This window comes from Rhagoletis pomonella, unplaced genomic scaffold (assembly GCF_013731165.1).
Source record: "Rhagoletis pomonella isolate Grant_MI unplaced genomic scaffold, Rhpom_1.0 Rhpom_scaffold_00001, whole genome shotgun sequence".
In the NCBI taxonomy this organism is placed as follows: domain Eukaryota; kingdom Metazoa; phylum Arthropoda; class Insecta; order Diptera; family Tephritidae; genus Rhagoletis; species Rhagoletis pomonella.
The window spans coordinates 16,248,207-16,262,674 of NW_023458555.1; the positions used below are offsets into that span (position 1 = coordinate 16,248,207).

Consider the following 14,468-nt stretch of genomic DNA (forward strand, 5'->3'; position numbering starts at 1 on the left):
ATGAATCAACACATAACGTATGTACATTAGGGCGGGGAATTTGTTTTTTAATTCTGTTTGTTAATTCTAAGCTAATTTTCTGAAGAAGCTATGGGTATAAAATCAATATGAAGTTTGCGAAATTGCGAAAATTGGTTTCGAAGAAAATGTGAAAGTTTTCATGATTGCGCCTTCTGCTGGAAATTTTACGAAAAATATAAATACAGAAATAGATTCCTCATACCAAAAAACCCTTATGTGGTATGTTTTTATACAAATTTAAACACTTTTATACAACACTAAAAAAATGCTAAGAAACTTATTTTTGCAATTCCAAATTGCTTTTAGACCCATGATTTCTTCGGCTGATTTGCTGTACGCGCATAGTCGAAAAAATTTCCCATACAAATTGACCCGCTCTAATGTACATTGGTAGTTAAATTTGCATTTGCTGTTTAGAGACATTTGCGGCGGCAAATTAATGGTTGGGCTCAGGTGAATGATTTATAGCTGCTCAGCGTTGTAGCTCGGCTTCTATCTATGTACTTGAATGTACTTTACTATGTACACAACGATCAAGTAATTTAATTGATTTTTGCGCGTGCGCGCCATTAGCAAACACGCATGAAATGGAATTGCATCCTCAATTTGTGTGCATATTTTTGTGTTTCTTTTTCCTGACGTAAAATGCGTCCGTGTTGGTTTTAAATGTATGCATTTTCTATTTTAAAGTGAAAAAGGTGGAAAAGTATTAGAATATGGCGACATCAGAAATAATCAGCAGTAATTTTAAAGTCGTAAAATATAAAAAATATATGTATACATACGAACATTAGGGTGCATCACCAAAAAAAGTTGCGGTTTTTCCACCGGAATTATAAAATCTATTATATTTCAAGATTTACGTGAGCTGGACCGATTTGAAAGACCTCCAAAAATTTCATAATTTTGATTCGGTTGATAAAATTTTCATACGTTTTTATACAAACCTTTTGATTTTAACCTCTTCTATCATCTGAGGTAATTAGTTTGGAGAAAAATGTTTTTAAAAATTAATTTTATTTATAAAGATCTCGATTTTTGGTCACGTAAATCTTAGTCTTTTTTCGAAATATTTTGGATATAATAAATTCTACAATTCCAATGGGGAAAAACTACGATTTTTTTTTTCAATGGGGAGTGATTTAAAAAAAACGCCTTACACCATTGACTTTAAAGCATTTTCACAAGGCAATTTCGATTTTTTTTTTTGCCTGAACCTAGGGATCGCTTTTTTACATTTTTCCTAAAATCTTCGGCATCTACAGTAGGATCTTAAATTCATTGATGTCGAGTACTTTGTTCTAGAACTTACCCACCACATCTCAGTTCCTAACACCCTAATGCCAGTAGGAAGTATTGTGATCATATCAGTAGAACTATTAAAAAAAAAAAATACTGCCGAATGTGTCACCGAAGAATTAAAAACGGGCAACCTAACATTCCACAAAAAAAAATTTAATTTTTTGTTCGAAATTGCCTTGCAAAAATACTTTTAGACTCAAAGGCATATGGCGAAACTTTTTCTTTGCTTGTATGGTTGTAGGGTCTAATGTTCATATGTATACATATTTTATTTAAACGTTTTTGAATTCATTTGTTAAAAAAAGTATTATTTATTTATTGCTGTTCTCACTTCGTCACATTGCACAGTGGTTGCTGACATAGGCCAAAATTAAAAAAAAAAATTATGTAAAATTTTTTAAACCAAAATAGACTTACAGTCCATTAACTGCTCAACTGAGTGATATTGATAAGAGAAGTAAACACTTACTCTGATAGTCAAGTGGCAATCATAGTTAGCATCGGATTCATTCATGGTCCCCCGCATGGGTGCAGGCTCATTGTGGCCCAGGATGAACTGGATGTGGTCAAGGGATATTTTTTTGAGAGTAAATATAACGGAGCTTCACTGTCGTAGGCATTTGGGGGTTGATGAGGTGTAATTATCTAAACACTTCCTCTTAAACTATCAAGCTATTGCGAGGCTACGGTCCATATGCCTTGGATCACACTTTTTAAGTAGCTCGAATCTATTTTAACGTCCCGAATTCAATTGTCAATACTACACTTATGTATGTATATATGTATGTACGTATAAAGCATCTATTGAAATCTTAAGCATCCGTATCCGTAACAATGTAACCGATACAAGGACAATTTACGCAATAGTTCAAGTGACCAAAAAGCCATCATGTGAAGCCCTCTTCACAGTGCGAAAAACAATAGCGAAAATGTATGTAAATAAAATGCACAGCAAGTTTAAAATGACATCAAAAGCAATAACATTTTAAACTTACGGCTTCCTTCACATTTTGCATTTTATATTTGGCATTTTTGTACGAAAGTGTCAGCTTTTATGGAAAAAATTTGCTATGGATAGGTAAATTTCTTACGAATAATTGGCTATTTATAGCGCAGAGAAACTGTTAAATATTCAATTCGATGCTTTGGTGAAGTATGATTATACATATGTATGCACATACCTATGTATATATTTTGCTGTTTTGGCTTGCAGTAATGACCGAGTTTCATCGTTTTTGTTTTGATACACTTAAAAGCGTCGCCAAACCGGTCTTTGCCATTTTAGTTTGTTTTGATTGCTTTTTCGCGTGCATTTTTATAGCATACCATTTGTTGTATATTATTTTACCTCTTCTTTATTTCTTTTTGAGAGTATGTACATAGCTGTATCAGCTGAGCGGTCACGTCCGTGACAGGTTGTTGATTTTGAACTTGAAGTTTTGAAGAAATGTAAACCGGTTGGCGTTCAATACTTCTTTTTTTTTTTTGGTTTATAAAAAAGTAAAAACTGAATACGCGATTGCCCCATTTCAAGGTTGAGATCTTTAAAACTATGTAGATAAGTTGCTACACAGTAAGAAGGAACATTTCTAAAATAAACATACCTGTTTTAAAACACAGATATTTAAGACATATTTTATGGATAGTATGAGCGTGAGTGAAGGGATCTTTATATTAAATATAGAACAATAGTATGCATTTTGACTCACCTGAACTGAAACCTTACGCTTTTGCTAAGGACTTTATTTTTTAAATAAACTTTCAGAACCAGTCGAGGTACACTGTGAAATGTCGTCTAGTCATTAGCAGAAAATCTTGACTTTCATTTGATAAAATTAACACAACGATACAATATTATTTGTCAAAGATTTGCCGATTTAGAAGCACCGCTATTTTTATTTTATTTTATTTTTTCAACGAAACTTTTCCTTCAAATGTAAAAACAACTCAAAAAAAAAAAAACTTACGCGGATGGAAAAAAGTGTTCCAAAGAGTCATATGCTCCCGAGTGTGATGAGTAGCGAGCAGAACTTCGCAACATACTCTTCAGTGTCAAAGTCCTTGGAAAATTCTTAAAAATTTTTTGGAAGGACTTTGAAATTGACAGTTAAAATATGTACCCAGCTTCAATCAGAGGATTTGTGTTTGCAAATTATATGAACTGGAAAGAAAAGTAGTCGATCCCTGCGTAGTTTATACTAAATATGATATAAGAGCTTTAGCTATTGATTAAAGGGAATTGAAATAATAATAATAAAAAAAAAAATTACAAATATTTTAATAGAGTAGGTGTAAAAAAAAAGTTCATAGCTTCCAACAAGACAATTATGATGCAAATTTAACTCTACAATTTCACTATTTTTGCGTGCGTAATATGGCTACGAACACATAACATTTTTTATTTTTTTTAAAGAGATAAGACCATTATATACATCATGGCGGTATTGGTGTTGGTTATTTTTTTTTTGAGCCGGGTGGTAAGATAATTTATTTTGTAACGAATTTTTACTCAATCGAAAATTATTTATTTTTAACTACTTTATATCATTTCTAAGAAAAAGTTTATTTTCCTCCATCTAAAATATATGGGTAGCGTTAAAGCCTCAACCACACAGCAAATGTTAACCGATTACAAAATAAAAAATACGGGCCTCCTGTTTTTCGACGTTTTTCTGTTCTGCAGGTGGCTGGAAAAATAAAATTTATCCCACCCTAATGTACATTCGATTATAGGGAAAAAAATTTGACAATACCCCTGATTTTAAAATATTTTGTAAGGCAACTTCGAAAAAATGTTTATTGTTTTTTTGGTTTTTTTCGCCGAAGCTGCTTACTTTTGGTTATATTTTTCAACATATCTTCGGCATTTATAGTCGGATCTTAAAATGTGATATGGGAATTTCCATACGTCGCATACGTGACAGTCGTACATTTTAATGTGATACAAACAAGGAATACCATTTGATTTTTTTAACTTTTTTGGGCCATTGTATAGCACATAATCGAACTGCTTGGTCCTGAAATATAAGCATTTAAAGAGAGTGTCGTTACATGACAAAAAATGGAAGTAGATTTTTTCTTTTCTTACAAAATCGCAAAACTCTGCGAATAATGGATGGCTATTTTCATGAAACTTATTTTGATATGATTTGCAGCAATTCTAGTTGTTTCCGATGGAAACACCCATATGCTGATATGGAGAATTTTTTTTTGTTCCAAAGTTCATTGACCTCAAGTACCCCGTTCTAGTACTTACGCACCAAATCTCTGTTCTAATAGCACTAACGTATTACTATACTATCAGTAAAGTAAAGCTCTGACAAAATCATTAGACTTTTGCTAAGGAAGAACATAAATACTTCGATCATTCCGGTAGAACAATTTTAAATAAATCTATTTAATTTGGCTTTTTTTTTGATTCATAGAAGAATCATGAAGTTGAGATGATTTGGTTGGTAAATACTAGAACCAGGAATTTTGAGGCCAATTACCAAAAAATAATTGTCTCCTCGAGACAAAAGCATCGATATCCGACTGTATGTAAACAAAGCGGACCCATGGGTTCGACAAAAAATTTTTTTTTCGAGCTTCTCCTTCAATTCGAGATGTGTGTCCTAATAGTATAACACAAATGGAGGCGCCTACAAATTTACGCCGCCACCGAATGACTAATGGTTTTTATGAGAAGCTTTCTTAAGGCAGAAATACAGTCGGAGCTGTGCCATTGCCTGTCAAAGGGCGACCACTGTCAGAACAAACTTTTTCTATTAAGATGTTGCTCGGAGCAGGGATCGAACCCAGGTCGTATGGAGTGGTTTCATGCACCTCAAACCACTCAGTCAGAGCGGCCATCTTCCTGCGCCAGAAGAAGATAGACGACAGGCCCAACGCCCATCGCGCTTTGTTTTAGTTATGGCTTTTAGCCTTCGTATTTGTTTTCGTACTAGTATACGTGTTCTTATTCAACTTCGACTTCATGCTTGTCTTTGTGTTCATATTTCCATTCACCTTCGTTGGCATTAATCTGCGTATTCATCTTCATATTCGTAGTCGTATTCGTGCCCATTTTAGGCGCCATGTTCATGAGCTACATTATACATATTCGGAAACTACGTATCTGACAGCTTAATTTTTTAGGTAGGTGGCAATCCGTTTCGTAAAATTTTTCGTATTATAAATCATCTTCGTATTCATCTTAGTCTTCGTGTTCGTGCTCGATTTCGTATTCATCCCCGGGTTCGTATTCTCCTTCCCATTCGTCTTCGGTTCATCCTCATCTTCTTACCGGGGTTTCGGATTAATATTCGTCGTCGTATTCGTCTTTGTCTTCAAAATCATCTTCCTCGTCGGGTTTGTGTTCGTAATCGTCTTCGTGGTCATCTTCATGTTCCTATCCGCATTCGTATGGGTCTTCGCCTTCGTCTTATTCTTTCATATACAGACAAGAGCCTTAATTTATTTTGCTTTTAATTCTTAGCTTTTTGAGCACAAGTGCGCTCTGCTCTACAAATGTGATAATTCTATCACTTTCAGTTGTGTTGATTTTTAGTTTTTAGGATTTGTAAAAAAATTGCAATAAATGGTGCTCAAGGTCCCTGTGAGCTGTTTGCCTACAAAAAAGCTATTTAGAGTACAAATTAGAACTCAATTTCGCAATAAAGGCAGCACGCACAATTAGTGTCTCACTGCTAAGTGTTAGATGCGTCTAGGTTTAATGCATATACGTACTTATATATATATATATATGTACACACATGGCACTGTATTACTTACATTTGTTGGGACAATATGAGAAATAGCTGAAAATATTTTTATACTTTTCGCAGTGCCAACTAAGATATTATCTATTTATTACGCAAATATTTAAATATGTAGGTAATTTTGCAAATCTCTATTTTCCATGTCACATCTACAGTTGCTACTGCCACCATAACAACTCATTGCTCCCCACTTGTACGCATCTCTTAGTATGCCATCTATTTGTTGGTGCCCGGACAACCTTTGGCTTCTTGCCATACCTCTGCTGATCAATGCTCAGCCTCTTGTCGATTTGGCACGCAATTTGGAAACCTCATTGCTGAATACGCGCCTGCCAGATACGCAAGCATTCGAAGATGCCTATGATTTCATAATTATCGGTGCCGGTTCAGGTGGTTGTGTTGTGGCGAATCGGCTCAGTGAGATTAGCAATGCGACAGTGCTGCTCTTGGAAGCGGGCGATCAAGAGACGTTCTTGAGGTAAGTAAATAAATAAAATTAAAAAAGTTAACGTTTTGCAGGAAAAAGATGGAAAGAAAGAGGAATTTACTTGAAAACATATATTTTTAGAAATATCAAGCATGATATTTATCAAGAATAGAATGACGCCTGATTTCTTTTTGATGAGTAAACCTGAATAACTCAGTGAGAGGGGAGACCAGTATGTTTGCATGTATGTATATAAAAAAATATTTATTGGACCAAAAAGTAGTGGGTAGGCACTGTGGCCAATGGTAATCAACTATTACCACCTCCGCATGGTTGTAAGCCATGCAGAGTCCGCAGAATGCTCCGGAAGCAGTGTCCTGAGGATGCATCCGACTAGGCAGAGCATACTTTGAAGTGCCATCTTATTGAAACTTAAGAAAGTTCAATTACTTGGCAGTTGAGAAGTGCATGTGCAAAAATTTCCTAAATTGCATAAAGGAAATTTTTGCACATGCAGCAGTACATAGCATGTATTTAGGCGCCTGGTGTTAGCAGACGCGCCTAAACAAAACCTTTAAGGCTCTCAGCATGGGTAAAATTTGTGTTAACCGAGCAGAAAATCCATAATTGCTTCTTGTGTGTACAAATGAACACATCTGGGCTATTTCCGGACCATATCGGGACTAGTACACGAAAAGCTTGGCTCTATTTTTCGACTGGTTGTGGATAATTTCGGCTTCAGTTCGGAACCATTGCGGCACTAGTTCACGAATATTTGAGTACCATCTTAGGCCTAGTCGGCATCATTTTAGGGCCGTTTCAAAAGTTGTTCTAAATAGATAATTTTGGAAGAAGTTCAAGACTTTTTCGACCGTTTTGGAGCCTATTAAGAACTATTTCAGGAGCATTTCGGAACTGGTTCCTGGTACTCACGACTTTTTTGGAATTTTTATTATTTGAATCCCTAATGAAAATAGGGCATACGAGATATTTTCTATAACACTGGTCAACAAAATTATGCAACAGAGCTTTCGAGAGCTGATTTCCAAAGGGTTTTTTCGAAGAGTAAGAATCTGGCCTTTATATTATTCAATTAGCTCTAGTTTTCTAAATATTTGGGACTGTCTAAAATGGCATTTTTTTAATTATTGAACTTTTATAGTAAAAAAAAACAATGCAACGAAAATCTTTGGAATATCATTTAAAGAAAGCTAAAATTCCCACCTTTAGCCAAAAACATAAGAAATTAGAGTCCGCAAACTTAAGTCACAAAAGAATTTGTTTGCAGAGCGTTCCACGAGTAGCAGCTCTAAATGAGATGTCTGCTTTAAATGAAGAACAGCAAATGCTGCCACCTGTTGCCCATTAAATCCAGCGGCGGTAGATTCAGAACTGAAACTCCATTTCTTGCACCGCTTACTGAGTCATAGAAGTCTGCTCATAATGCTGACTTAGGTTCTCCTTCCAGCTCACACACATTGACGAAGTTCACTTAGCTCCGGTGGAGGTGTTTTATACTTTCTTGTAAATAGTAAAATTTCAGTTTGTCCCAATTTACACAGGGACCACAGCAAGTCAGCCTTCAGTAAGCCACTTTAAGAGTGACGCCCTATGTGACTCCGGAATAGTAGCTCCACAGCTCTCTCACTTTCTGTTTACAGGCTGATAATAACATTCCTTACCGTTTTCCGAAATATTACCAAAATTTTAATTTCAAATCAAGAATGTTTCCTCATTGCATACTTTTTCACCCTTTTCAGTGACGTTCCCCTCACAGCTGCACTCACGCAGATGACACGCTACAACTGGGGTTATAAATCCGATCCGACACCCAATGCCTGCCAGGGCCTTAAAGGCGGCGTTTGTAATTGGCCTAAAGGCCGCGGCGTCGGTGGTACGAGTCTCATTAATTTCATGCTGTACACGCGTGGACACCGCAAAGATTACGATCATTGGGCGGCACTCGGCAATAAGGGTTGGAGTTATGACGAAGTTTTGCCGTATTTTAAGAAATCCGAAAACATACATATCAAAGAATTGCGCAAGTCACCCTACCACGGACGTGATGGACCACTTGACGTCAGCTATACAGACTTTAAGTCGAAAGTCTTACAAGCTTTTCTAAAATCAAGCCACGAAATGGGCTACGAAATAACCGACACGAATGGCGAGCATTTAATGGGTTTCGCGCGTGCGCAAGCAAATCTACGCAACGGTCGACGTTGTAGTACGAGCAAGGCTTTCATAAGACCAATAGCGGGAAGACCAAATTTACAAATCTCAATGAAATCTTGGGTGACGCGTATCTTGGTGGATCCAGTGACTAGAGTGGCAAATGGCGTTGAGTTTATGAAGCACCATCAACGGTATGTGGTGAGAGCGAAGAGGGAAATTATACTCTCGGCGGGAGCGATTGCATCGCCGCAGTTGTTGATGTTGTCAGGCATAGGACCGCGAAAGCACTTGGCAGAGCTGGGTATACCGGTGATGCGTGATCTGCAGGTGGGCTACAATATGCAAGATCACGTGACGCTGAATGGACTGGTATTTTTAGTGAATGATACGATGACTTTAAATGATCGACGCCTAATAAATCCAGCAGATATTCTGCATTATATACTGCAAGGGAGAGGACCTTATACGATACCTGGTGGCGCTGAGGGATTTGCTTTTGTGCGCACGCCAAATGCGACAGTTGGTAAGGGCCTTTTATTTTAGATGCAAGGCTGCAAACTAAAAAATTTCTCTCTCCTATTCAAATGCAGATAAGGACTATGCTGATATGGAGATCGTGCTGGGCGCGGGTTCCTTAAGCGGCGATCACATGGGCTCTCTGCGTGATCTGCTCGGCATGCCAGATGATTTCTATTACAAAGTCTACGAAGGTCTGCACGAAAAGGTGAACAACCTACAAGCTAATTACTTAGTTTTGGAAAAGCATTTTAAACTATTTCGTTTAGGAAACTTTTGGACTGGTGCCAGTACTTTTGCGTCCTAAAAGTCGCGGCCGCATCTCACTGCGTAGCACAAACCCTTTCCATTGGCCACGTATGGAGCCCAACTACATGCAAGATCCAGACGATGTACGCGCCATGTTGGAGGGTGTGCAGTTGGCAAGTTTGCTGGCGTTCTCATATCAAGCTAGCAATTTTATTACTTTGTCTACTTTCAGATCTTTCAAATAACACAAACGAAGTCTATGCGCCGCATAGGCACCGAATTCAATGCGAAACCCTTCTTGGGTTGCGAACATTTGACTTTTCACAGCAAAGCGTATTGGCAGTGCTGCCTGCGTCGTTATGGCTCCAGTTTGCAACATCAAGTGGGCACTTGTAAGATGGGCCCGGCCACGGACTCGGCGGCTGTGGTGGATCCACAATTACGTGTTCATGGCATTAAGCATCTGCGTGTGGTGGATGCTTCGATTATGCCAACTATACCCTCTGGTCACACTAACGCCATTGTAATAATGATTGCCGAAAAGGCGGCCGATCTGATAAAGAATTCGTGGCGTATGAGAAGTTAGAGCAAGCGTGTACGCGTGCGCTGAATAGCTTTAAGTTTTTATTTATTTTGTGAAAATTTTGAGTAATTAGATTATAAGTTATGTACTTTGAGTACTTAAGTAAATTCTCGCCATGATTGTGATCAACGAAAGCACTAACCCTGCCATTAGCCAAATATTTTAATAAATTTGTAAATAAATGTGGAAATTTTCATACAATACAAGCAGAATACCCGCATGCTTTGAGGCGATGCCTGATAAGAACTTTTGGTTTGTCTTATGCAAAAATAGCACCGAAAAGCAAAAATGGTTTGTAAGATAAAAATTCTTCGTTTAAGTTGAAACTACCGAAGAGCCTTCAGGAATAGTAGCGCTGTAATGCAATATGAAATTCTCATCACTTTCGATGCTATCAGCTTTGCCGATGGTCTTATTTAAATGTGTGGAGCTCCGCAAGGATTTCTTAAATGATTTTTCAAGCTTGATCCGGATTAAGTCCTAGAGTTAATTCCCAAACTTAACTCGGATCAAGGGAATATTCGCTGACAACACTGACTAAAACATAGAGATCGTAGAATAGAGAGAAAGTGCAAAACTAGCGATAGCCGAGTGGTGAGGGCTCCGTACTACAAGCCTGCAGGTCTCAGGTTCAATCCTAAGTTGGAGCGACTATAAAATAACTAACTAAAACAACTTAAAAAAATATAGAAGTTATAATTGAATAAATAAAAGAAATCTAATGAATATTCTACTGGCCGTGGGATTCGAACCTAAGAGCTCGTGGCTCGTAAATCCGCATTGCTGCCGTCTGTCTAGGCACAATTTTGATCAGATCAATTGTGACGTTAATCCGGATCAACGATGCCGCCTGTCTATACTTTAATATCGTTCTCTTAAGCCAATCAAATCGTAAAGAGCTTAGATGATCGAGAGCACGACAGAGTTTTCCCTTTCATTGGCAACATGAGCCGTGTGATCTTTTAAATATCGTTCAAATAGACCCATTGATAATTCGTCACTTTAGCATTACCTCTTTATATTCAGAAGTTCAAGCACCTATATTTATTAGAGTCTATAAACCTATCTCGATCAGAGATAAACGGCCACAGAAGTAAAAATGACTCATTCCGTGCTGCCACATATATGTCAAACCTTCCTTCTTGATATACCCACGACTTGCTGATGTGCCTGGTATATATATAAATGGCCATAGATTCCTTTGATTCAAGAAATGGTCTACAATAATGGCCGCTTCGAGCAATTAATTTAATCGGATATAGATTCATAATCGTATTTAGGGTGAATGCGGGGGTGAGTAAAATTTGCGCTTCTTTGTATGCATACTTAACCTCATAATTTATGTATTTAGCTATCTGAAAAGCAAATAAATATACTATAAATAAAGTCCCAAAGCTTATCAGCAGGGAACGGATTTTATGGAAATTGCCTTTTTTTCTGCTAAAGAGATAGAGTATATTCGATTAAGAATGTCCACGATTTAGCTTTCCCTGATTCCATATATACACATTTGATGTTGCCTTTTTTGCCTTTTTTAAGATATTTGCCTTTTTTGCCTTTTTTAAGATATTTGCTTTTTTTTGCCTTTTGTACCTTTGAAAAAGTGATTGTAGCATTTACAATTTTTTTTTAAGATTAAAAAATATACACATTGCCCATGCGGCTTATAGAAGCGCAGAGACCTCTTGCCAAATTGGTGTTGGAAAAATTCAAAGCCGTTTTCTCAGCTAACGTAGGTTTGACGACAATAAGGGGTGTGGATAAAATTGTAAAGGGCGAGGAAAGCGCCCTTATTTCTGATAATATGAACGTTTCAAACGTTCCATATTTAAATTGAGCTTCAGTTTTATCAACTTACTTCGAGCGCACATTTAGTACATTCAAGGCTTCTCTTCGCGAAAATCGAATGAAAATGCTGCCAGAAAACTTTAAAATGCATCTTGTGGTTCAACGTTACTACAAATATACAGATTAAAGTTTTATGAGTTAGAAACTCGAAAGGATAAAATTGTCAAATATTCAAAGTACAAATTTTTCTTATAATGAAACTAGTTCATAGTTTTTCTCTTTTTACTTGTAATATAAACATTTCTAAAATAAATGTATTTTTTGATTGTTCTTCGTATTTTCTGTCTTTTTTAGTGTGTTATTTTGCTTTTTTTGCAAGACCTAGTGCCTTTTCCTGCCTTTTTCGCTATTTTGTTTTGCCTATTTTTGCCTTTTTTGCAATACCTAGAGCCTTTTCCTGCCTTTTTCGCTATTTTATTTTGCCTTTTTTATAGGTTTTTAGGTCCTAAAAATCCGTTCCCTGCTTATCAGAAATACCGGGTTTCTAAATATTTCGACTATAGCACTATCTACTGAGTACATTTTTTGCAGAAGCATTGCCTATCGAAAAATTAAAATCCATTGGATATGAATTCCAACCAAATCGTATAATAACACCATTTATTTACGAAATTTCGATTCAAGACTTCGGAGAGAAATTTGAACATAGCATTTTCGTGTTTGTAAGCTTGGGAATATTAATATTAAATGATAGATTTTTTTTGATTTTTTTCAGAAAGTTCAACAATTAAGCGTTACTTTTTTCCGTCAAAAATAATAATTAAAATTTCACTTTTTTCGATTAAAATTTGGCTCTGACATTTTCGATAAAAAAAAGAAAAAGTTTCAATTTTACATTTATTTTTCCGAATAAAATTTTTTTAGAACTGACCTTGTGCTGGGGGCGAATAAATAAAACAGCACAATACATATACATATATGTCTAGATTAACAGTTCGATTGTTGTCAAGGGTGACTAAAGATTAAGGCCTATAAAAACCGTGTATGTGTGTACCTAACAAATTCCACTTATTCGAACTTTTTGTGTAAAATGATATTTCCCATTTTTGATCCATATCAATATCAATTTCCATTTCCATATCCATATTTACATATATCCAAATCCATATTCATATCCATGTCCATATTCACATATATTTATATTAACATCCATCTCTATATTCATATCCTTATCCATATCCATTTCCATTTTCATATCCCAATCCATATCCTTAGCCATATCCATATCCTTATGCATATCCATTCTGAAAATGTTTCCATACTTCATAGGTAGGTTGATGAGCCAACTATCATGGATGCCGCTGCCATATCATTATCCATGTCTATATCCCTATTCATACCCACATCTATATCCTAATCCATATCCATATTCATATCCTTATTCATATGTATATTCATATCTTTTTCCATATCCATACCCATATCCATTTTCATTTCTATTTCCATTCTTATATCCCGATCCACATCCATATCCATATTCTTATTCATATCAATATCCTTATCCATATCCATCGGGAGTTCAATCCGAAAATGTTGGTAACTTTATAGCCAACTGTCACGTATTCTGCTGCTTTCGGAACAGTCAAAATACTTTCGCAGGACTACAGTTAGGTCCTGCTTTTCGCCAAATTACGCTAAAGAAGCGGCAATTGAATTGAGGGAATAACTAAATTTGTAAGTTCAAGATAACGGTTATTTTTGGCACCTGGCTTTTGCAACTGTATTTTTTTCTTCAATTTCATATCTCTTTTTAATGCCACCCTGTGTTTTGATGGCATATGTCTCGACTAAAACTTTTCGAAAAGCTCTCCACTAACCGCTAACCACTGTCAAAGTAGCGAGTAAGCAAAACCGGAAATTGCAAACATTCTGCTAGTGCGCATGTATTGTTTACAACAATGAAACACACCTACAATTGTATTAACATTAAAATTTACTTATTTGAATATGCAAAAAAAAAAACAAACGAAAAGTAAATATCAAAAGCAACACCCAATTCCGTCAAATGAAATCAGTCCATTTGCGATATTCTCAGCGAACGGAAGTGGAACAGTCGCTTGCGCGCACCTAGCGACCGGTGACGGGAGTGAGTGAAATGAGAAGTTGAGAAGTAAATGCTAAATTCGTAAAAGCGTGTCATAAACTGTTAATGGTGATATATATATATTTATAAGGATTCATTAGAAATAGAGTTCATGTAAATACATACATACAAAGGTACGAGAGTATGCTGAAGGTTTTGTATACCAAGTAAATTCATCATCTTCAAGTTAAGTAGTCTGAGGCATGTATGTATATAAGTGTATCGACCGAATTTCTACTTCAGAAGTTGTTGAGGTAGGTAAGTAGTTATATGTATATCTATGTATGTAGCTGTCGGCTGTGTGAACAAACTACATGCGGACTTAAATATTTAATCAACATCTGTTTTGGACATCGACTCACGCAAGTGAGAAGTGCGACACCTCTTTAATGTGTCACCTCAATGTGTCTTTGATTTATCACATTGTCCTTTTCATTATCTGCTTTTTTTATATCCTTCACTTTTCTCGCCTGCTTGCTTGGCGTTGCTTGTGTCTACTATTTT

The 14,468-nt window shown here is 36.3% G+C and overlaps 1 protein-coding gene across 1 annotated transcript; it reads left to right on the forward strand.

The window, feature by feature from the left end:
* Positions 1–6,269: 6,269 nt before the first annotated feature.
* On the forward strand, positions 6,270–10,881 carry LOC118750763 (glucose dehydrogenase [FAD, quinone]-like). Its single transcript, XM_036485499.1, has 5 exons — positions 6,270–6,561; positions 8,271–9,208; positions 9,276–9,409; positions 9,471–9,623; positions 9,683–10,881. Exons 1-5 carry the CDS (start codon positions 6,293–6,295, stop codon positions 10,034–10,036), a joined length of 1,848 nt encoding a protein of 615 aa, XP_036341392.1. The 5' UTR covers positions 6,270–6,292; the 3' UTR covers positions 10,037–10,881.
* The last annotated feature ends 3,587 nt before the right edge of the window (positions 10,882–14,468 follow it).